Source organism: Podospora anserina, chromosome 7 (genome assembly GCF_000226545.1).
Source record: "Podospora anserina S mat+ genomic DNA chromosome 7, supercontig 1".
Taxonomy (NCBI): Eukaryota; Fungi; Ascomycota; class Sordariomycetes; order Sordariales; family Podosporaceae; genus Podospora; species Podospora anserina.
The window spans coordinates 64,465-86,287 of record NW_001914854.1 but is presented as its reverse complement, the minus strand read 5'-3'; the positions used below and the strand labels follow the sequence as shown (position 1 = coordinate 86,287).

The window sequence follows — 21,823 nt, the reverse complement described above, 5'->3', positions numbered from 1 at the left end:
AGGTATGTACACTTAAGTCCACATTGATCCCCATCAGATCATCGAATGTCCCTATTGAAAATACTGACCCCATCTAGACTTTCCGACTTGTGGATCACATGTGCCTCGAATGGGTTGACCTTCGTCTGCTGTGGCGACAGCTCAACCTCACTACCGGTCCCGTCAGAGTACTCGACCGTTACCGCCGCACCTTTTTTCGCGCCACTGCGGGCGCGCGAGTGCTGTCCTCTGCCGACGTAGTAAACGCCCGTTTCGGGATCCACTGTTCGGATGCGGCCGGTTCCATCAACAGCAGCGCCGGCACTCATAGCGCCCGTGGGATGAGCCCTGCTACCACCAATGGCCGATGCCAATCTGGGGAAGTAGGTCGCCAAGAAGGGGCGGAGGGTAGGCAGGCAGGCGCAAGTGATAGCCGAGGTCAGCTCGCCAACGGACCAGAGGGAGGACGTGACGGTTTCCCAGGGGAAGTCTTCGTACAGTTGAAGATACTTGATCTGGATCATGGAGATGATGACGGTGCTGCCTCAGAGGGTCGACTTGTGAGCAGGGTTCACAAAGAAAAGGGTTAAAAAAGGGGGTGCGGAAGAGAGACTCACAAGAAGCCCAAGCTGAAAATGCCAATCAGCACATACTTCTTACCTTTGGCCAGCTTCAACTTCCACAAAGCCGGCAAAGGCAGCGCAAAGACAGCCACATCCGTCACGATATTGCCCGCGGCATTGATGTATCATTGAGGTATGTTTGGAATACACGTGGCACCTTCGATATCGGGGCACCCCGAGCCAAAACGCGCGGATGGGAGTGCAGATGAAGATGCCCACCAGGACTTGGGAGAGGGCCCAGCCCCCGACGATGAAAATGGCGACGAGATAAACGATGCGCATATGCTGGACGGCCAGAACGCGGTAGTATTGGAAGAGAAACGTGAGCTTGAGGAAGAGGAGGGCGCAGCAGTACATGACGATGGAAACGTAAAAGTCTCGAAGGTACAGGGGAATATCGTTTTGTTTCATGACCGAGATGTGCCTTCCCAGGCCAAAGGTTGTCATGTGGCCGATGGCGATGGCTGAGCCACATGTCGTGAGCTGGGCGAGGTGGTCATGTTAGATTCTTGAAGACTGGTTGATTTTGGCAAAGGGGCATTGTACTCACCAAGCCTAGGATGCAGGCGTAGTCATCGATCCCAAGCTGCTTGATCATCTTGCCCCGCGTCCACAGGCGCATGCCTACCATTACAGTTGACCATACCAGGCAGAAGATGATAGCCCCAATCACCGTGGAGGATTTGTCTTCGTGGGCGTTGGACGAGAGCGGTGGTGGTGGCGGACTGGCTGATGTTGCGTCTGTCATGGTGGAAGATGGTCAACATCTGATAGTGTCTCACGGCGGGAATGTCAGTGATGGGCTTGGGTGGCCTCCAAAATACAACGAGAGTCTAAGAGCTCAAAGGGTCCATCAGATGGCGAGAGGGAACCGGATATTAGCCAGTTGTGGGGTATTTGATGTCTGGGAAACTTGAGGGGATGGCGTTCGGTCTAGACCACCATCTCGCTTTCGTCTCCGTCACCAGGAAAAGCTCTTTGATGATCTGCTCCTGTACTGGGTGTGGTGAGCTGCAGCAGCTCTCCCCAAAATGAAGGTCAAAGAGACGCCATGGAGCGTGCCGCAGAAACAATAATGTGTCATAGTTCGACCCTACGAACACGAACCGCACGTCAAACTGGGTATCACCACTTTTCCCTCAGCGAGATCATCGCCACCTAGAGGAAACCTGTAACGGGTGTGTGTGGAAGAGAGGCCCAAGCTCCAAGTTGAGGGGGGATTAACGGTGCGGCTAGGTGAAGAGGGGACCTTCGTTCCAGTACCACGAGATGGCTGACTTGGCGTATGCAGGCGCTGAAATCAAGATGTGGTCTGTTCGTCGATCAAATGGTTACCACCGCTTGAGCCCTTCGAAGGTTTTGCAGGCTTTATTGCGCAAGCCCACCTTCAAGGAATGACACGTGAGATTATGGGCAAGCTCGGGCTATAGGCATGGGTGTGGTGTTCTAATCATGTCACGATTTTGTCCAACACGTTTGTGGTTGGAACCATGAGCTTGGTAGTCAAGGCCCTTTCGAGGTGGACCTTGGGTCTTGAAAGACCTTAAATTTCATGAAGGCGATTGAAGATAGGTAGGAAGTCGACCGCTCTTTTGATACACTTGAGGTCCGCCAGTGATGTAGGAGTCTCCAATTCTTCGGTCAACGATGTGCTTACCCACCCACCTACCTACCTACCTACCGATCAAAGACAATACCTACCTGAGGACCCCCTTCGCAAACCTAAACACACGATACACCACCTTGTACGAGCGGGTCAAATGGTGCTTGACTGGAGCTTGATCACTTTTGTTGGTCTTCTGCGGGCTTCTCAAGCCGAATCAGGCAGCTCACGCGAGGTTGAGGTTGGTCCCCGGACCTTGGCATGGTGAGCGCTGCCGTGTTGCGCCTATCCGATTCCCGTTAGAATGCGGAGATGCGGTGGATCTGGGGTTCGCTTTGACATCTTGCCCCTCTGCACATATCGCGAATGAAAACACCGAGGACCCGTTCACAATTGCGCTAGAGAATTTCAAGTCCTGATGTGGCTCAATTTCGGTGGAAGGGAAACAACCTTCTTCTGTCTGGAACCCATCTCAAGAGAAGGGTCTGCATTCTGCAATGCAACCCGGCTCCCAACAACAAAAACCATGCCATAGGGTGCCAGCATTGGTCCCGCCTGGGTGGTCCAGTGGTCGGTCGATTGATTCCGTGCCGTGTCTTGCCAACAGTCCATGCATATTGTATAATACTTTTCCACATAGCACGTTGCCTACCAAGACATTCTTCAACCGCCCATCAATCAGGCAACATTTGATTCCTTACTAAGGCAGGGGGAAGAGAACCCATCCACTGCCGTCACCGCTGGAGACACAGAACACTCGCGGACGACCAATAGCATCCCGCACCATCCCGCGACCGGGAAAGCTGCCCGATTTGCCGCACGTGTTTTCTGTCACGGAAACCACACCGTCATGACTTTATTGACAGCTATGGTCTTGGGAGGCTGTACAAATGGAGCCGTCGCTGCCAAAACAGCCCTCTACAAAACTCCGCGCCCATAAGATGGCAGAGAAAAGCGACTGCCTGGAATATGATGGGGTACGCTACGCCTTAGCGATGGAGCTGGGTATACAGCGTAGTATCCGCTAACTTTTTTTTGACTTCACCCCAGTTTATCCGCTGTCATTGTGAACTTGCTTGGGACACCATAGTTCCGGCTGGCAGGCAGAGGGCCATGGCATTTCTGATATTTAAAGTCACAATGGCCTCCTCTCTTCTGCTTTCACTTTGGCAACCAGGACCATCTTGCCAACATCGTCATCCCTAGTCACGATGGCCATCAAACAGTGGATGGGCCTGCTCCTCGCAGGCTCCTCGCTTTCTTCTGCCTTGCCCAGCTCCAAAGTCGTCGCACGCACTACAGATGCCGCCACCGAGTTTGTGGATAATCTTGTTGCCGAACTGACTGCAGCCTACAACGATCATCAAATCCGTGCGCCCCAGTGCGCTCAAGAATCGACCTTGGTCGTGGACACTGGCTATGCCAAGTACAGGGGCTACTACGACTCGGCATCTGCTCTGAATCACTGGAAGGGGTAAGTTCGAGACATAGCAAATTCCTCTTTCCTGACCTCTCTGCTGACAAGAATACCTTAGCATCCGATACTCGCAGGCTCCCACGGGAAGTCTGAGATGGCAGCCTCCCCGTTTCCCTGCTCTGGCCCCATCTGCGCCAGTCACTGATGCCGACGCCTTTGGCAACACATGCTATCAACACACTCCGCGTACAGCATTTGGCTCTTTCCCTGGGCCCCCTGGTAGCGAAGATTGCCTCTTCCTCAATGTCGTCGCCCCTGCCAATGCCACCAAGCTTCCAGTCGTGGTTTGGATCCACGGCGGAGGCTATGGGTATGGTGATAGTTCGCAAGATCTGACCCAGCTTATCAACGACAATGGGAAGACTTTCATTGGTGTTTCTATCAACTATCGTGTAAGTTGTGCATCCCCTCGTACAACATCGTGCTTTGTACTTTGGAAAAGTGGTTACTGACATACATGCTCAAAAAGCTTGGTGCCTTTGGTTACCTGTCCTCCCAGGAGGTCAAGGACAATGGTGTTGTCAATGCCGGTCATCTTGACCAGGCTCTTGCTTTGGCCTGGGTCAAGCTCCACATCTGCAAATTTGGTGGTGATCCTTCCAAGGTCACTATCGCTGGGCAGTCCGCCGGTGCTGGCTCCGTTATGCACCACGCATTGGCTGTCAACGGTGACCTCGGCTCTCTTTTGTTCGACAAGGGACTTGCTCAGTCTCCCTACCTGCCTTACCAGCCCAACTTCAACGATGCTATCCCTACCAGCAGATATTATGCCTTCTCCGCCGCTGCCGGCTGCCCTTCCTCCGGCAGCGTCTTTTCTTGCCTGCTTAGCAAGAGCGCTGCCGACCTCGAGCTTGCTTCGCTTTCAGTCACTGCGTCGTCAACCCAGGGAAGTTGGGGCTTCTGGCCTGTGACTGATGGCGTGTACATCAAGAACCGTCCCACTGCACAGCTCACCGCCAAGAGGGTCAACGGCAACAAGCTCCTCGTGGGTTACAACGCTCATGAGGGACCCCTCTTTGTGCCTGGGCCCGATGCGATCGAGACTCAGGCCGACCTCCTCGCCTGGATGGCTCTCTGGTTCCCCAACCTCTCTTCGGCCCAGCTGAACAGCATCCTGGCCATCAATCCCAACTCGGCGCTGAGCTCTGCTTCCGGTCCCAGGTTTGAGACTGATGGTCTCAACACCGGCGGCTTCAACGCCATCAACACCAGCCCCGACGGCGTCGGCCAGAAGCAGAGAGGCAACAATATCTACGCCGAGGCCACCTTTGCATGCCCTGCGTACTGGCTCGCCGATGCTTACTCGGGCAACCCGGGCAAGTCTTCCTGGCTGTATCAGTTCTCTGTTCCTTTTGCCTACCACGGAGCCGATATCAACGCAGCCTTTGGACCCAGCACCCCCAGCCTCCCCAGCGACATTACCCTCGCGTTCCGCAAGGCCTGGGGCAACTTTATCGTCGGTGGAAACCCATCCATCGCCAACACGATTGCGAACGGAGCCTCCTCTGCGTCTCCTAGCGCATACCACCCCGCATCCAACTGGCCTGTCTGGAACCAGAACGCGCCCCAGTTTGTCAACTTCAACACAACCGGCGGGACTCTCGCCACTGTTGAGCTTCCGTTGGTGGGGCCCTATCCCCAGTATGAGGGTCCGGGCATCAAGAATGCCATTTCAGTTCAGAATGCCAACACTTGGGAGGCTTACCGTGGGGACAGATGCGCCTTCTACAAGAATCTTGGCCCATACATGCCGAACTGAGGCCATTTGGTGCGCAGATGGAGAAGGATCACAATCTACAGTGCAAAGAGCGGTTACGATGTAGTACCTAAGTAGTTCAAAAATCATACAAGGTTCATTTTCAGTATTGGGAGTACATGATCTGTGACATGACGACATGCCGGCTGCGGAATTCGTGATATTTTGACCATACCGAAAATAATTGTGTGGTTCGGCGATAATGCCGGCAAACCCCGGTTCCGGCTCGGCGGCCATAACCCGCCATTGTGTTGCAAATGCTGTACCCCACATCACGACATCCTTTTGGTATCAATTGCAACACCAGCTACACCACAACAACCTGCAAGGAACCCGCCTCTCATCCTATTCGGTGCATTTCAACTGGCAGCATGGAGTCTCGGTTCTTCTGGCGTCTTCCAAGCTCTGATAGTTGGTCCGATGACGGACAGCCAAGCACTGGCATCGAGGTGATTGTTACGTTCCCTGGACAGCAGCTGCTAAAGTCGAGCTGAATAATTGTTGACGAGCCACACGTAACGTGGATTTGTAATTCCAGTTGACACATCCCGCTGCAGAAACTAAAAGCACACCATTGGGTGGAATACATTAATAATGCGAGGTGATGCAGGGCCCTGGTTGTGCGACCTGAGAGAGCGAGAAGAACCTAACCAGAAGTATAAACACGTCTTTGTTTCCTCTGTCAAAAGCTCTGAAAACTTCTCATACCATTCCTCTACCCTCAGCGCAGATTGCCATATACACTACCACTCAACTTACCTTATCATCATCTTTTCTTCCTCGTCACGAGCAGTGCACAAACCGCCAACATGTCTCTCACTCTCTCTTCCGTTACTATTTCTACCTTTTCCAAGGGTCTCTCCACACTTGTTCATATTCTCCAAAAGGCCGAAGAATATGCTGCATCACAGGGCCTCGACGCCAATGCCGAGTACATCAATGCCAGGCTCATCGATGACATGCTCCCCCTGACCTTTCAAGTTCAGAATGTTACCAACACTGTCCGCAAAACCCTCACCCGCTCCCAAGGGAAGGCTGATGAGCCTTGGGAAGATGGAGAGAAGACATTTGCCGATTTGTATGCCCGCATTGAGAAGGCGAGGCAGGTTATCAAGGAGGCCGATGCTGCTGCTATTGACGCCAAAGCCGATGAAACTGTCGATCTGTGAGTCAACCCGACCCATCGTGGAGGAGCTTGTAACAAAGGACACATTGCTGATTTTGAAAAACATAGTGCTTTGGGGCCAACAACCATCAAGATTGTCAGCAGAGACTCAGTCCTCAACCAGGGAATCCCCAACTTCTTCTTCCATCTCAACACGGCGTATGCCATTCTCAGGAGCAAAGGCGTTCCAGTTGGCAAAAGAGACTATATTGGAAGCTTCTTGGCTTAAGGTACCTCTAGGCAGCCATTCCAATCTCAAGCTTTAGAAGCTTCGATTCAATTCAGGAACTTGAAACAACTAATACCTCAGCGTCCCATGAGTCATCACTGTGGAGCTATTTCCCTCTTTTTGAATGGCATCGTAACTGAATGCTGCCTAAGGTAATGATGGTACAACAAAACGTCTCCGGTCACTTTGACAGTGTATAATTGTTCTTGTGGGTCGCTGCCTAGGTATGAGTGAGTGCTCGAACACTCCCTCTGTGACAAAAGGCCAGATCGTCATGCTCCACAAATGTGTACCTCATTCTATGGTGAACCACTGAACTTTAAGAATCTTCAAAGCCTCTGTAGGTTTCTGGAAATCAGAATTATTTTCCATACGAAAGAGGTTGTTTGTTGAATAAGGAAAGCCTTTCATGAACAAGGCCTGCGTTCTTAGAGAGATAATGTGGAACGTGTTGTTTCATTTTTTTCCTGCTGCGACTATATAAGGAGCGCGTACCACTACTGTCTTACTGCTAAATAGATATATACCTGGAATTCTCTCACTGTCTCATCATCATTCTCTCCATCACACCTTTATAACAACTCAATCGCCGACCAAGACTTTCTTCCTCTTACCATACCTACCTCTACCTTCAACCTTCAACCCTCCCCAGAAAAGATGTCTGGCAATAGCAGTAACGGCACCACCGCCATCACCACCACCACCAGCAACAGCAGCAACAACAACCACAACAACCACAACAACAAGATGAATCACACCCACTCCACAAACCTCCTAACTCTTTCCACCCCCGCTGAGTTCGCCGAGCTTGCTAACTGTCAGCTAGATACTGCGACAGAACTGATGCAGGATTTGCATGAGCTCATACAGTCAAATGACGGTAGACGAGGACCGTACCTTCGACCTGGACAACGTCGGTGAGCAGGGGTGGAAGTCTGATCGTTGGCTGAATCCTCTTTAAACAGTCAAACTCAGTGCTCGGCAGATGCAGAAGAAGCGGGAGGGATGTGCGCCAAGAAGGGGCAAAGCATGGAAATCTAAACAGGGCTGGACCAGTTGTAAAGCCAAGCTTTGTTCATTGACTGCAGGTCCGGGGGGGGAAGGGGGGGGGCGGGGAGCAACAGCGAAGCTTTTTTGACTCCAGCCGATTGTGTATTATGATTGTAGCCACCCCCACATCCCCACGTTTGGTGTTGGTTGTTGCGAGTGGGCAGGGGCCAAGATAACGGTTTTGATATGGCTTAATGACTTTCCCAATCAAGATTATCAATAGCAAATAAACAGCTCAGCGGTAGGACGAACCTGTCGGTACGCGCACACCGCCAATAGTGTCATTGCCTCGCCCCAGGCGCTTTGGCTGTATAACATTCTCACAAGATCATATGCATTGTTCTAGAACAAGGCAATGAAGCATAGGCGCGAAGCTGACCCAGTTGCGGAAGGTGGTCTTGTCGGCCTCGGGGCGACAATCCTGGTTCGGCATCTGGCCAAAGCCCCTGGTCGCAGGCGGAGCGAGATCGCCCAGCACAATGCCGAGCTGATTGTTAAAAGCACATTGGCTAGGGGCAAGCGGGTATAATGCGGGATCGGCTTTTGCAACCCCAGACTGTTGCATCGTGCGTCATCCCGGGAAGGTGACAAACATCCAGACTTGGCCCCCCTCCGCATCGCTATTCGGCCGAAAAGGGAAGGTTATCTGGCCCATGGTCACGTCGTTGGTCATGTCCACCCGAGGCAGTGCTACTCCTCCTAGGTGTGTTCATCCCATGCCACAGGCAGGTAACCACTCATGTGTACTACCTCCAACCCACGGTCATTCCAGGAAGCTATAAAGCAGCCAGGTCTCACCGGAGTCGCTCGAGGAAAAGAGCTTCTCCAGGAACTCCACGGTCAAGACGCAAGTTCCCAGCTCTTCAAGATGAAGTCGGTTTTCGCTTTTTCCACTCTCCTGGCCCTCGCCTCGGCGGCTGCTGTCCCCGAACGCCAGGTCAGACCCGCTGTCACCGCCTACGATGGATACAAAGTCTTCCGTGTCGCTGTCAAGAACCAGGTCAACAAGGTCTCCAAGATCATCGAGCAGCTAGAGCTCGAGACATGGAAGGCACCCAAGGCCCCTGGCGCTCTCGCCGATATTGTTGTCCCACCATCCAAAGTGGCCGAGTTCGAGGCGGCTGTCGCCGGCATGGAGGTCACTACCATGCACGAGGACTTGGCTGCTTCTATTGAGGAGGAGTCCAACTTCTCTGCATATGCAGGTACGCCATCTTTGTACCACCCTTGAAGAGTTGTATCTTGTACTAACATCAACCCCCAGTTGGTTCTGCCAACGCTACGTGGTTCAACTCATACCATTCGTACAACGACCATCTCCAGTTCCTGCGGGATCTCCAGGCCACCTACCCAACCCGCTCGGCCATCGTCACGTCGGGCAACTCCAACGAGGGAAGACCTATCACAGGTATTCACTTCTGGGGAAGCTCCGGGAAGGGCAAAAAGCCTGCTGTCATCTTCCACAGCACCGTCCACGCGCGCGAGTGGATCACCACCATGGTCAACGAGTACCTGGCCTTCAACCTCCTGACCAAGTACGACACCGACGCCGAGATCAAGAGCTTCGTCGACAAGTACGACTTCTACGTCTTCCCCGTTGTTAACCCTGACGGCTTCGTCTTCACCCAGACCAACACTCGTCTGTGGCGCAAGAACCGTCAATCCAACACTGGCAGCACTTGCATTGGCCGTGACATCAACCGTAACTGGAACTTCCAGTGGTCCGTTACTGGCGGTGCTTCCACTAACCCCTGCGCCGAGGACTACAAGGGAAGAGCCGCCTCTGATGCCCCCGAGACTACCAACCTGGCCAACTTCATCCGCAGCGTCAAGTCCAGCCAGGGCTTGAAGCTCTTCATTGACTGGCATGCTTACTCTCAGCTGTTCATGACCCGTACGTCCTGCCCTTCTTGATGGAATCACAGTGTCAATCGAAGCTAACAACTTCTTACTCAGCTTACGGATACTCCTGCACTGCCAGAGCTGCTAAGCATACCGAGCTTGTGTCCCTTGCTGCTGGCGCTGCCTCGGCTATCCAGGCCGTTTACGGCACCAGGTTTACCTCCGGACCTATCTGCAGCACCATCTACAAGGCCACCGGTAGCAGTGTCGACTGGGCCAACGATGTGGGCGGCTCTGAGTACACATTCACCGCCGAGCTTCGTGACACTGGTGCCAACGGCTTCGTTCTCCCTGCTAGCCAGATCGTTCCCAGCGGTGTCGAGACCTGGGCCGGTCTTAGATACCTGCTGTTGAACATGAAGTAAAATGGCAGTCACTTGCCAGACCCTCACACATGGCTACGACACCGAAGCTAGGCGCACATTGAGGCTGGAGTGGAGCTCACCTTGTTATCTGGAACTTGAATTGCGCACATTGGAAGGAGAAATGTACATATGGAGTAGGATATAACAATCAATATACTGGTTTATTGACAAGATTTAAGAACCCTGTCTCCCTCTAATCCAGTGTGGTAATCAATGCGGGGAACAGTCAACTTTGCGTGAAACCTTGTCATGGCGAGACAGTCAACTTTGCGTGAAACCTTGTCATGGCGAGACAGGTATGGACTGATATCTGCCAAGAATTAGACACATTCAGCGTGGGCTGTCTCCAGCAACCTGCATCGACTATTGACGCCGAGGCAGCCTGCAAGGGCTGGGACTGGTTGCCAAGCCATGTTGACTGGATGATCGATGCAATGCACGAGCGTCAATTCTCTGCACGTTGACATGTTGGTAGTTGAAATGCTGTTGTGTAACCTGAATTGTGGTAGATAAAACCACTGGTGTAACATTAACGTGGTGGTCAGACAGGATAAAGGTAGACCGGCATTTGATAAGGTGGTATGCGGTCCCTACTAGGTGGGTGTTTCAGGCTGCTCTTATGAGGAGCTGTGGGTAATGGGATCTTGAAAAAAAGTTACTAGAACCTTTTGACCCAGTAAGGGACTTTGTGGCCAAACCAAACCTTCCCAAGCAAAACCCAGTCTCCAAGAACGTCCCGTCGAAGCCAATGTCATCCAAAATGACGGTCCGTGGTCTTGATGACTGGACTTTTATGGTTTCCACGTCCATCAATGGCACCTCTGTCTCTCTGACCGCAAACTTGCTGGTCATAGCCACTCTGGTCCTCACACTGTTGGGATACTTTGTTGTTCCGCATCTCCTATCACCTCTCCGATCAATTCCTGGTCCATTTCTGGCCCGTAAGTCCTAGTCCTACCCCTGTTGCTCTAGATCGTCTTGTCCTCCTGAAAGTCGTACCGACAAGTGAGATAACAGGCTATACTAACCTCTACCGCCTCTACCATACCACCCGCGGGTCTTTCCATCTCCACATCACTCGATTGCACAAAACATACGGTCCCGTCGTTCGAATTGGCCCCAACACCGTCGATATTGACTACCCCGAGCCGATCAAAGTTGTCTTTGGGACGACTACAAAACAAAAAGCCGAGTGGAAAAAGACAGGGTTCTACCTCTCTAGCAGCACGCGAGTCAAGGAAACGGGGGAGATCATGTACAACCTGTTCAGTCAAATTGATCCAGAGTTGCATGCCAAGTGGAAGAGACCAGTGGCCAAGTATTACTCCGCCGCCGCGGTGGCCAGAGTAGAAAGCAAGATGGATGAAGTGGTCGATATGCTATGTCAGGAGTTGGACAAAAGGGTCAGTGGCAATGATGGGCAAGGGGGGGTTGATCTGGGGAAGTGGATCGTCTACTGTAAGTCCTTGCTAAGCTAATAGCCCCTGAACATGCCGCGTGAAATGAACTTTGTATCTGACCCAAAGATAGACACTTGGGACGTCATCGGGAACGTCACATTTTCCCAACCGCTCGGGTACTTGCGCGAGGGCAAAGACTTTGACGGGACGCTTTTGACAGCAGATAAAACGCTCGACTACTTTGCTTTCATAACATCAATCCCTTGGCTTGATTACGTCTTTGACAAGAACAGAATCATGAGAATCGGACCGCCGAGCTTCAATCACATCGTCGGACTGAGTGTAGGGCATATCATGAAGCGATTCCAGGAAGATCAAGGCACAGAGCAGAAGAGCAGAGATGCAGACTATCTGGATATGTTTCTCGAAGCACGTCAAAAGTGGCCAGAGGTGGTGGATGACGCCATGGTCGTCAGATATACTCTGAGCAACATGATTGCAGGGGCAGACACCACCTCGAGTATCATCAAGACTGCTATCTACTACTCGATGATGGCAGAAGGGAGGTGGAAAAAGTTGAGAGAAGAACTAGAGAAAGCTGGAATCAACAGAGAAAAGTGCCCAGTCAGTTACAGAGATGCTAGGAGTGTGCCATACCTGGAGGGGTTGGTAAGGGAGAGCATGAGAATTTTGCCGGGCATTGCGCTAGGATTGGAAAGACATGTTCCCAAAGGAGGTTTCACATTGCCTTCGGGGCACTACCTGCCAGAAGGTACAGCAGTGGCCATGAACCCTTATGTCCTTTCTCGGAACAAGCAAATCTGGGGTGAAAATGTGGACGAGTTCAAGCCTGAAAGGTGGCTGAGGGCTGGCGGAGAGAATGAGACCAGATACCAAGAAAGGCTGCAGATGATGAACAGCGCAGACTTGACTTTCGGTGCTGGGAGCAGAATGTGTCTTGGAAAGAATTTGGCGCTGATGCAAATCTATAAAGGCCTCGCAACATTAGCGTTGCTTTACAACGTTGAGCCAGCTGACGGGGCGAAGGAGTGGAAAGTCATCAACAGCTTTTTTGTCAGGCAGGAGGGACTCGAAGTTAGGCTGACAAAGAGAGTCTGAACATTGCCATGTTCAAAGGTGCAGAGGTGTTCTAGGGTCCGGATTTCTGTCGGGGAATACCATCAAAAGTGGGAGGGTGGCCGAGCGGTCTAAGGCGCTACGTTAAGGTGAATACCTTGATCCAAATTCCCTTCAGAATTCCGTAGTCTCGAAAGGGGCGCGAGTTCGAATCTCGCCCCTCTCATCATAGTTTTGTTCTTTTTTCCTTTCTCCTTTTTTTCTTCCCTTTGTGATGTGGAGCTCAGGGTCTTTTGGTGCATGGAGTTGACCCATGGATAAACCCTGGATGCAGGTTGCGGTACCTGAAGCCAACCAGGATGGCAGGGGCAATAGGTATCTCTATTGAGGTCAGCTCCTTCAAGGTATGATTCTCGGATAAGTTCAGAAGTCGGGTATATACTGCCCGTGAAGTTCAAGACTGGTGATGAGAGATGTACACTGCTAGTTAAATACACCAAAGAAATGCTACGCTGCAATTACCTCACTTTGAAGAATTGGAAGCCCCGAACACCAAGATCGCAATCGCAACCTTGAATGTTCAAATTTGACGAATATCAACTAAGTGTAACCGCGAACGGATTTAACGGGCATTGGGTTTTTGTGTACGTCACTTTGGCTTCCCAGACAGTGCCACCCCACACTGCGACTAAGACACGGTTATCTCCGCCAGAGATCGACATCAGTGATGGACAGTAATGACCACAAATATCTCGGGGGGCCAATGGCAATGTCGGACCTTATCAAAAGTGCTCGGGCTCGTTCGTGTGCTCCTATGAAGTCAGTCATTCTGAAAGCCAAGAATTATAAAGCCCAAGAATGCCTACCGATGCGCATGATATGCTGCAAGCCAACTTTGAAGCGACACACATTCCACAGGATGCATTTCATCGGGCACTCGAGTCAAGAACCTCGGGAACGTCGGCGGTCTTTTGGTAGGGGAGGCGCAGGAAATATCCGTATGATATCCCATGCTCGTTAAAACTATCCCATCCAGTTCCATCATTCAATACTGACAAATATGCAGGGTCTTATACAGAAGCCAGGATAGTGGCTTCCTCTATGGGCACATCCTCAGAAAGCACCGAGAGACGGCGAAGTAGCATGTGGAGCGCAAGCTCAAGCTCTAGCGACACATCTCATTCCGCGGTATGGGACGGTATAAAGGGCGTCTTACATCTTGGTGGAAGAAGGGCTAGTGAGTAAGGTGTTATTGCAAAACATACAGTTGAGCACGCGCGTGAAGGGTCACTCAGGGGGAATGGTCAATCAGCCGGCGGGCCGGCGACGGAAAGCATGATCCGGAAAAGATATGCTCCATTTACATCTCGAAGATGCTTAAATTGCGGGTTGGTTTTGGTCAAAAGCGATTCATAGTATGTATTCACAGCTAATTTGTTTCCTTGCAACGTGAACAAAGAAACACCCGTGTTTGTGAAAATCGGGGGCATTCAGGGGTAAAGAATGTGGCCCGTGCGCGTTACCTTGACATCAGTCCCTCTGCATATCATCAGCATCTACTCCTCTAAAGTCAAACCAGCTGTTCCATTCCTCATCTGCCAGTAGGCTGTCCTTTATTCCCATCTCGACCGCAATGCTGAACTCATTCCCTTCATCATCCCCGCAAGGCCCATTCCCTCGGACCGGGTAGACCACAACCAGGCCATTGGTGATTGTGTCAAACGGGAACCTGAATGCATGCGGCTTGCCGAAACCAAAGTCTGCATCACAAGGACGAGTGTCTCGCCATTCTGTGACGAAGATACTCAGCGGTGGGAGTGAGTCCACACGGAGAAACAGGGCCGTCTTGTCCCGGATGGGCGCGATGCCATTCAATGCAGCAGCAAGAGACTCTTGGGTGACAGAGTTTGTCAACTGACGGATGTACCACGCCAGCTTCTCCAATGATGCGTCTGAGGCGACCTCAGAAGCAGCCAAAGGCTTGAGCTCGGGTGGTGACTGGCTGCTAAGAGCCACGTAGACAACGTTGCCCTGAGTGCGGGGCGCGATAGGTGGGTTGGTGAAGCGGCGACGCATGTCAACTGCTTCTCCCCATACCATGGGGGTATTAGAGGGAACATCATCGGCGAAGAGTGCGAGGCGGTGTTTAGTCAGGAGTCTCCATATGAGAGCATTGTAGGCATCATAGCTGGACACGTAATAGCTGCCATCTTTCGGACTGGCGAGTTGCTTCAAAGCGGCAGTTTTGGTCTTGGACAGATGGAACAGCAGCCATTGAGCCTTTTTGTGATCAGGATGGCGGAGGGGTGAGGCTGGGCCATCAATCTTCTTGTCTTCGGGTACGTTCGGCGCAGTAATTCTGGACAGGTCGAGGCAGGATGGATCCCAAGGAGGCAAAGCCGGGGCGCTAGGGTTGTCCCAAATGGTGGCACAGTTCTCGGCCAGTTGGTGCAACTCTCCCGCCCAACCCATGATGTCGTTGGCGTAGTGATGATGGTGCATCATGAGCAGGAAGCCCCCTGGGATGAAAGTGATTTTGAAGGCGGCACATTTAGGATGGCTGGATGGTTGTGCTTCGGGCTTCTCGCCATATGTCATAGGCGAAACACACCAGGTTTTCATGTTTCCCAGCGCTCTTGAGGCGAAATGCTGTGCTTCCAGTGATCCGAACGTCTGATACTCTCCTTCGGGCTTCGATTCGGCGGTGTCGAGAAACTGAACGTGAAATTCGACCGTGCTGTCTCTGGTCTTGTGAAAACAAAGGTCGCCACCTCCAGAGGGTTGCTCCTGCAGAGTGCCACACAGCTGACGGCACTGGGACAGGGTGACTTCCAATCCATCTTTGATCGTAGATATGATCCTCGACTTGTCCGCGTTGGGAGAAAGCTTGAAGAACAAGGCGTAGTTGGTATACACCTGTCCAACGCAGTAGTCTAGTGTGGACAGATTGAAATATTCGTGCTCTGGATCTGCTTCCCACCCCTTCGGGCGAAGTTGAATGATCGAGTTCTGTAGTTCCGTCATCGTTGTTGACCGTCTCTAGTTGTGGAGGATTGCTGATACCTACCCAGGAGTGTGACGGGAGTGTTGGGATTTCAGTAGGTTCCGGCTGTAAACACAAGTGCGACTATTGCCAACTTAGTTGCATTTGAATGCAGGTTGGTTCCTCGCGCCCAATCCTTGATCACTGAGCAGCAGGATTTCCTGACCACTCCAAATCCGTTATGTCCGGAGGGTCTAATGTGTGTGACAGCATCTTGGCGACGTAACGTAAGCTGATTTTCTGTGTAGGAACAGTAAAGATCATCAGCTCTAGTGCATGTAAAGGATTTTTGTCCATGTCTTTCCCTTGATATTGCGAACAAATGCTATTGGATTTCGTAACGCCGAGATACCTGTAAATCAAGAAAGGAAACTACCAGATACAAGACCCGCTCAATAAACCCAACAAATGCCTAGCCCGCCCTGCCTTCGAGGGTATATATGTACAATGTCCACCAACAATCTTCCATGCCAACCTCTTTAAAGAGCTTCGTTCAGCCACTCACTCTCATACTGCACACCACTTCTCTTGAAGAGCTGTGTAATTGGGCACCTTCTCTCCACCTCCCTGACAAAATGACGAAACCTCGCATCAGCCTCCAAGTTGTCTCCCTTTACAGACTCTAGAATGTTGGTCTGGACTCTGACGAAGAGTTTCACACTCTCCCAGTTGGGGTTACCCTCGCACTTGCCCTTGATAAGTACGTCCGTGGGAAGCACGGCGTCGAGTCTGACGTTCCACTGGCCAAGCTTAATGCCGTGGTCCTCAGCTACCTTGGCACCCGTTACTTGGTTGCAGGAGGTAAGAGAGGCAAGGCTGTAGGCAACTGGTGATGGGGCCGAGTCGGCGCCACCGAGAACGGGGTATGTATCGGTTTGAATGCTGTATGGCTTGTCTTTGATGGTGATGGTCTGCTGGGTGCCTGTCCCACGCCCGCAGATGCGGAGAGGGATGGAGGATGATTTGGTGGCGGAGGTAGACAATGTGCGTACTGCACGGGTAGCGGTTCTTGAAAGGCTCGTGCGAAACATGTTGATCGTTGGCAGTGTTTTTCGATGTTGACGGTGTCGATAAGTGCCGTAAGGTGTAGTGTTTGTAAGATGGTGTCGACGGCCTGGAGTAGGTAGGTACTGAGGCTTTGTGGATGGCCGGCAGCAAGTTTTGGGGTATCAAAAGGGAGTTGGGGTAGCAAAGCTGAGATGCATCTGACAGTCCAAAGTGAGGTTAAATTGTTTACTTATGCCTCCACGATGTCTGGGTTCAGGGCACTCCACCTAGTGCCATGTCTCCGGGAAATGGCGCACTGCAGTTGCAATCCCCACCCGGGATAAAATGCCAAAAGGCATCAAACCATCTCCCGGGACGTCCCAATTCACCCACAATGCAGCTGTGATGGTTGCATGGAGAATGTATTTTTCCTTTTGCCGTGTGTTATTGGCCGTTGTGTCGGGCCATCCTTGCATCTGCTGACCCTCATGACCCTGGAGGCCACTAAGCTGTCGGTAATGGACCCCTGTACGCAACAGCCAGTAGCCGGTCCACGGCCCGCTCCGTCTCCGTTGATCCGTGATCGACTCATCTTCAGTGCTCAACGCATGGAAAGTATATCTGCCAGCAGAACATGGTTGATTCTTGTCCATGTCTATCAGCTACTCAACTTTTTCATGCTGTCAAGTCTTCTGTTTGAAATCATGTCAGCATAAGGTTTTCTGATCCGGCCTTGCTCAGAACAAATAAGGTGCCCACCTTCCAGGTTGATCTCGTTGCACTTCAAAAGATCGTGCAGGTGGGAGGAGCATTGATGCGCTTGAGCTTGTCGTGCTTGATGCTTTGGTCGTGTCGCTGTTGGTCTTTATGTCAAGGAAGAGTGTGTCCCGCTCAACACAGTCTCGACCGCTTCATGCTCGTCGTCATCATCATATCCCGGAAAAGTCTCGGCGGTTCGAGGTCCAACCTCATCGCCTTTGACGACTCTGGTCCGTGGGTGGTCGATGATTGTCAAGCCCATCGCGATGCTTTGCACCCAGTTTGACGGGACGAAGAATTCTGAGCTAAACATGGCTTCGATCGCAGGGAGCACGCTTTATCATGGTCCAGATCTTGTCAAGCGGCAGGAAATGTAAGAGGGTCGCCTCGCAGTTGTTTGCGGTTCGATTTCCGGTTTTGTTCTCCTTGTTACCGCTATGACCAAAGCGAGAACATTTGAGATTGCCGCTGCCATTGCCGGGTAAGTATTGATGCTTCTGTGCCACCGATTAAAAGAATGGGTATGGCTCCTAACAAACAACAGGTATGCTGCTGTGGTGACTGTCTGTCTCGGGGCCCCATGATATGTTGACTTGAAAATTTGAGAGAAATGGCCCAACAAACTTTAAACCTTCAAAGTCAAATGTCTACCTAGCTAGCTACGATTCGAAAAAGAAAAACAAAATCTCGCCATGTCAACAACCTACCGGTAACCTAAACTCCTCGAGATGCAACACGGGCATGTATAACAGTGCAACCCAACACCGCTGAAGCCATCTGCCAACTTGGCGGAACCGCGCCCGAAGTGATATCGTTACCCAAAATTCCTGGTCTACAACTGGAGGCCCATCTTTCTCAACCTTGCCCCATACCTGCCGAGCAATAGCGGTACGGGAATCATGAGAATGCAGATGAACCCAAGTAACGAATTGCCCCAACCCAATCCAAGATTCTCGTACATGGACGGCCCGGCAAGTGGAAGCAACATCCCGGCCAAGCTGCGGGCGACCGTGTTGGCTGCTATAGCTGATGCAGCGTATATTGGATAACAGTCGATGAGGTATGTCGTCAGAGGGATGAAGATTCCAATGATTCCAAACGAAAAAGGGAACAGGGCAATAACTGGCACGATCCAGTGCGTGTGATAGTGTGTCGTCCAGCCGTACCAGAAGAAGGTGATGGGCAGCAACGTGCTGGCCCATATACTCAGCGAAAGACGCATCTCTGGTTCGAACACCCCGTTGTTCTGCTTGGTACGCCGAACAACACCCTTGTCTGAGGTGGCCGTGACAACCGCCCACCCGCACATGTTTCCAATGCCCAGACAAATGTAGATGAGGCCCGTTATGCCGATGCTCCAGCCATAAGTCTCCTGGAACACGAGGGGAATAGTGGTGAAGAGCAGATACAGCGTACCATAGGTGAAGGCGATGTAAATGGAGACGAAAAAGACGAGCGGTGACAGGAAGAGCATCTTGGTCGGCCGCACAAGACCATTGAGAAGAATACGCTTCTGGCTCATCTGCTCTCCGGTCTCGAAACAGCTCCTCAGATCTTTCCGGCCCGACTCCGAGGCGAGCCGCTTCACCTTCCGCTCAATCAAAACGCGAGGGTTCGTTTCCTGGTTGAAGAGCTCTGTAAGCCCGCATACCACGACGGATATGATCAGCACGATCCAGAAATCCCAGCGCCACCCGATAGTTTGAGATACGAAGCCACCAATGACGGGGCCAACAGTTGGGCCTGGAGACAAAGTTAGCCAAACCCTGTTGCTATCCACGTTACCCCAAATGCGTGCACCAACCGATCAAAGGCCCCAAGGTTACAATGCCTATTGCGAATCCTCTTTCATCTGTCCTGAACATGTCGGCAATGATGCCTGCCCCGAGTGTCTGGGAAGAGTCAGTCATCAGCAACGAGCGCACGACCATCGTCTTTTCCCAAGTCGAGACTTACCAAGCATCCAGCACCACCCACGCCAGCGAGGAATCGAAACACTATTAGTGACTCAATCGTCGGCGCCAAGGCGCAACCAATCTGCCAGGCGCAAAAGAACCAGTTTGCGGCACTCAAAACAACCCTCCGCCCATATATTTCACTCAACGGCGCCAGGAACAATGGGCCGACGGTATAGCCAAGCAGATACACGCTAACTGTCATGGCGCCCACAATCTCGTTGTCATTTTCAAAATCTCGGTTCAAATAGGTGATACCCGGGGCCAAAATTGACGATGCGAAGGGTGTCAACAGGGTGATGGCTGAGAGCAGGCAGAGGATAAGGTATTTCTTGCGGTTAGGAAAGTTGAGCGGCATCAATGGGTCATCCTGACCTTCCCAGCCGACAATGCCTTGGTCAAGATTGGTGACGGGTACGGGGGCAAAGGGGATTCGTTCACGCTCCTTGGCCTTGCGGCGGCTGACGACGCTCAAAACTCGGGAAACCTTGCTTTTGACGCTGCCACGAGTTTCGATGCGCCTGATGTCTTCTATGCCGTGCGCCTGGGAAGGTTAACACCATAATACAAGGCGGTGAGGTGGACTTACTCTGCCAAGTTCGACATCAAGCTCATGGCCAGGATCCGCTGCTTCTGCCTCTTCATGGTCGATATCGGGATGGATGGCGCGGCTTTGACCATCATCTCCAGAGTCGAATGACTTTTGAGGAGGTAATCCAACTGGAGAAGAAGTTGCTTCCCTCTTGTGACCCACCGAGGAAGCACTAGAGCCCGAGGATGGCGGTTCGGCGGCGAGCGTGGCTGGCGCTGATGTCGATTGCTCTCGGCTTTGGCGGGCGGCCTTTTCATCCATTTCGTCTAAATGGGGGTGAGGGAAGATGGAACATGCAAAGTCTCATGCTGGACTCCTGCGGCTCAGTTGAAGATGGGAGCCAAGAAATAGAGGGATGAAGAGCGTGGGCATGTGGTCGGTTTTGATTAAGCTTGACTGACAGGGGGGCGTTGAAGTCGATTTGCGCCTTTCCATGCAGGAATTAGTTGCACAATCACTGGCCCACCAACAAAAGCACTTGAACATCCATGTCGAGCAACAGCAGCTTGGAGCTTGCCGTCATTGCCGACGCGGAGATAACCCGGCGCAAAAGGGACCTGACGGGATTGATGAAGTGCATGAGGTGAGGGGTCGTACTTCTTGTTGGTGCTAGGTAGTATCGCAGGAGCCCACGGGGACATTTTCGTAGTATTTGGTGGTATACCTACACAGTATATTGTGATATCCTGATATCAAAACAGTCAGTTGGAGACGGTTGTTGTCGAACTCCGCCGAGCCCGTCAGTTTGGAGTTTTTGCGGGGAAGGGGGGTGACTGTGGGGCCGCGGCCAACTCTATTTTGATCTCAAAACGAAGCTGCATTACAAAGCATAGCATCGGCGATTAGGCCTAGCAGAATTCAGCATCATCATCTTTATCATCATGATGTACCAGTCATCATCTCATCCGAACTTACCAACTTCTTCCAGCCGCTCGTCTACTAGGTAGGTACTCGTCTCAGCCGAGAGCTCCCAAGGCTGATGGCCAAATAACAGATGGAGAAATCGTCATCGACGAGCCTCGGCTCCTCCTCCACTTCACATTGAATGATGCGGGGTAAGTAGTGCATCTCGTAGCTCCCCCCTCCCCCTGAAGACATTAAACTCCACCGGTTCGACCATTTGGCCATTCCTCATCGATCTTTTTTGTGTCAGCTATTTTCAACAATACCTGTTCCTCGCGGCCTGCATAGATCGGCACTGCACGCAAATGCCACCTCCACCGTGCGTCAAGCTGCTCCGAACAGTAACGCAAAGTTACCTTACCTACACAAAAGCTGTTGTCACCCGCAGCTGTCCTTTGCTCATTATCGTGTCATAGGGAAGTAATCTATCTGTTCCCCCTGGAAGTGCTTCACTGCTTGTTGACAACTCAGCCAAGGATGCTGTCATACAGCATGGCCCCCCGCCTCTGTCATCTGTTTTCGTAGCCGGAGCATTGGAGACTGGAAGCTACAGTTCAAAACACACAGTATACTCTTCTATTTCGCCTCCCCAAGTAAGAACCTTATCTGAGCCCGACACATGGTTTAGTTATTCAGATCCACCAAAGCCACAACCTCGATCTCAATATTCATTCCCGGGAGCGCAAGTTGTGGTGTTCCGACAGCAGTGAGAAGAGGCCGATGGTCTGGTCCACAGAACTTCCTGAGTGCGGCCGCGGTAGCTGCAAGGCCTTCCTCTGTCAAGCTGGCCGGCGTGTTGAAAGAGCGAGCCGAGTACACCTGGCGCCAGGTGATCTTCTTGCTGGGGTCGGGAGATGCCGCCTGGAGAGCCAACTCGACGTTGGAGAATGCCTGCTCGATTTCTTTGGTGAGAGAGGAAGGGATGGCTCCGCTGGCTGGGTCCCAACCACCTGAATCC

General features: G+C 52.0%; 8 protein-coding genes across 8 annotated transcripts, besides 1 other annotated feature; 4 read left to right on the top strand and 4 right to left on the bottom strand.

The window, feature by feature from the left end:
* Window positions 1–38: 38 nt before the first annotated feature.
* Window positions 39–1,350, bottom strand: PODANS_7_4810 (uncharacterized protein; the record flags this gene model as incomplete). Its single annotated transcript, XM_001907489.1, has 3 exons — window positions 39–519; window positions 640–1,085; window positions 1,153–1,350. The coding sequence occupies 3 exons, from the start codon at window positions 1,348–1,350 to the stop codon at window positions 39–41; spliced, it is 1,125 nt and encodes a 374-aa protein (XP_001907524.1).
* A 2,789-nt stretch (window positions 1,351–4,139) lies between these two features.
* PODANS_7_4820 (uncharacterized protein) lies at window positions 4,140–5,441 on the top strand (the record flags this gene model as incomplete). The annotated part of the gene is made up of 1 exon (XM_001907488.1): window positions 4,140–5,441. One exon carries the CDS (start codon window positions 4,140–4,142, stop codon window positions 5,439–5,441), a length of 1,302 nt encoding a protein of 433 aa, XP_001907523.1.
* An 806-nt stretch (window positions 5,442–6,247) lies between these two features.
* On the top strand, window positions 6,248–6,832 carry PODANS_7_4830 (uncharacterized protein; the record flags this gene model as incomplete). Its single annotated transcript, XM_001907487.1, has 2 exons — window positions 6,248–6,603; window positions 6,673–6,832. 2 exons carry the CDS (start codon window positions 6,248–6,250, stop codon window positions 6,830–6,832), a joined length of 516 nt encoding a protein of 171 aa, XP_001907522.1.
* Window positions 6,833–8,750: 1,918 nt separating this feature from the next.
* Window positions 8,751–10,149, top strand: PODANS_7_4840 (uncharacterized protein; the record flags this gene model as incomplete). Its single annotated transcript, XM_001907486.1, has 3 exons — window positions 8,751–9,087; window positions 9,147–9,776; window positions 9,839–10,149. The coding sequence occupies 3 exons, from the start codon at window positions 8,751–8,753 to the stop codon at window positions 10,147–10,149; spliced, it is 1,278 nt and encodes a 425-aa protein (XP_001907521.1).
* A 748-nt stretch (window positions 10,150–10,897) lies between these two features.
* PODANS_7_4850 (uncharacterized protein) lies at window positions 10,898–12,668 on the top strand (the record flags this gene model as incomplete). Its single annotated transcript, XM_001907485.1, has 3 exons — window positions 10,898–11,090; window positions 11,167–11,607; window positions 11,680–12,668. The coding sequence occupies 3 exons, from the start codon at window positions 10,898–10,900 to the stop codon at window positions 12,666–12,668; spliced, it is 1,623 nt and encodes a 540-aa protein (XP_001907520.1).
* Window positions 12,669–12,738: 70 nt separating this feature from the next.
* Window positions 12,739–12,852, top strand: a tRNA (tRNA-Leu).
* A 1,304-nt stretch (window positions 12,853–14,156) lies between these two features.
* Window positions 14,157–15,650, bottom strand: PODANS_7_4860 (uncharacterized protein; the record flags this gene model as incomplete). The annotated part of the gene is made up of 1 exon (XM_001907484.1): window positions 14,157–15,650. The coding sequence occupies one exon, from the start codon at window positions 15,648–15,650 to the stop codon at window positions 14,157–14,159; it is 1,494 nt and encodes a 497-aa protein (XP_001907519.1).
* Window positions 15,651–16,148: 498 nt separating this feature from the next.
* Window positions 16,149–16,700, bottom strand: PODANS_7_4870 (uncharacterized protein; the record flags this gene model as incomplete). Its single annotated transcript, XM_001907483.1, has 1 exon — window positions 16,149–16,700. One exon carries the CDS (start codon window positions 16,698–16,700, stop codon window positions 16,149–16,151), a length of 552 nt encoding a protein of 183 aa, XP_001907518.1.
* Window positions 16,701–18,110: 1,410 nt separating this feature from the next.
* On the bottom strand, window positions 18,111–20,223 carry PODANS_7_4880 (uncharacterized protein; the record flags this gene model as incomplete). The annotated part of the gene is made up of 4 exons (XM_001907482.1): window positions 18,111–18,608; window positions 18,680–19,158; window positions 19,341–19,914; window positions 19,960–20,223. The coding sequence occupies 4 exons, from the start codon at window positions 20,221–20,223 to the stop codon at window positions 18,111–18,113; spliced, it is 1,815 nt and encodes a 604-aa protein (XP_001907517.1).
* Between the last annotated feature and the right edge of the window lie 1,600 nt (window positions 20,224–21,823).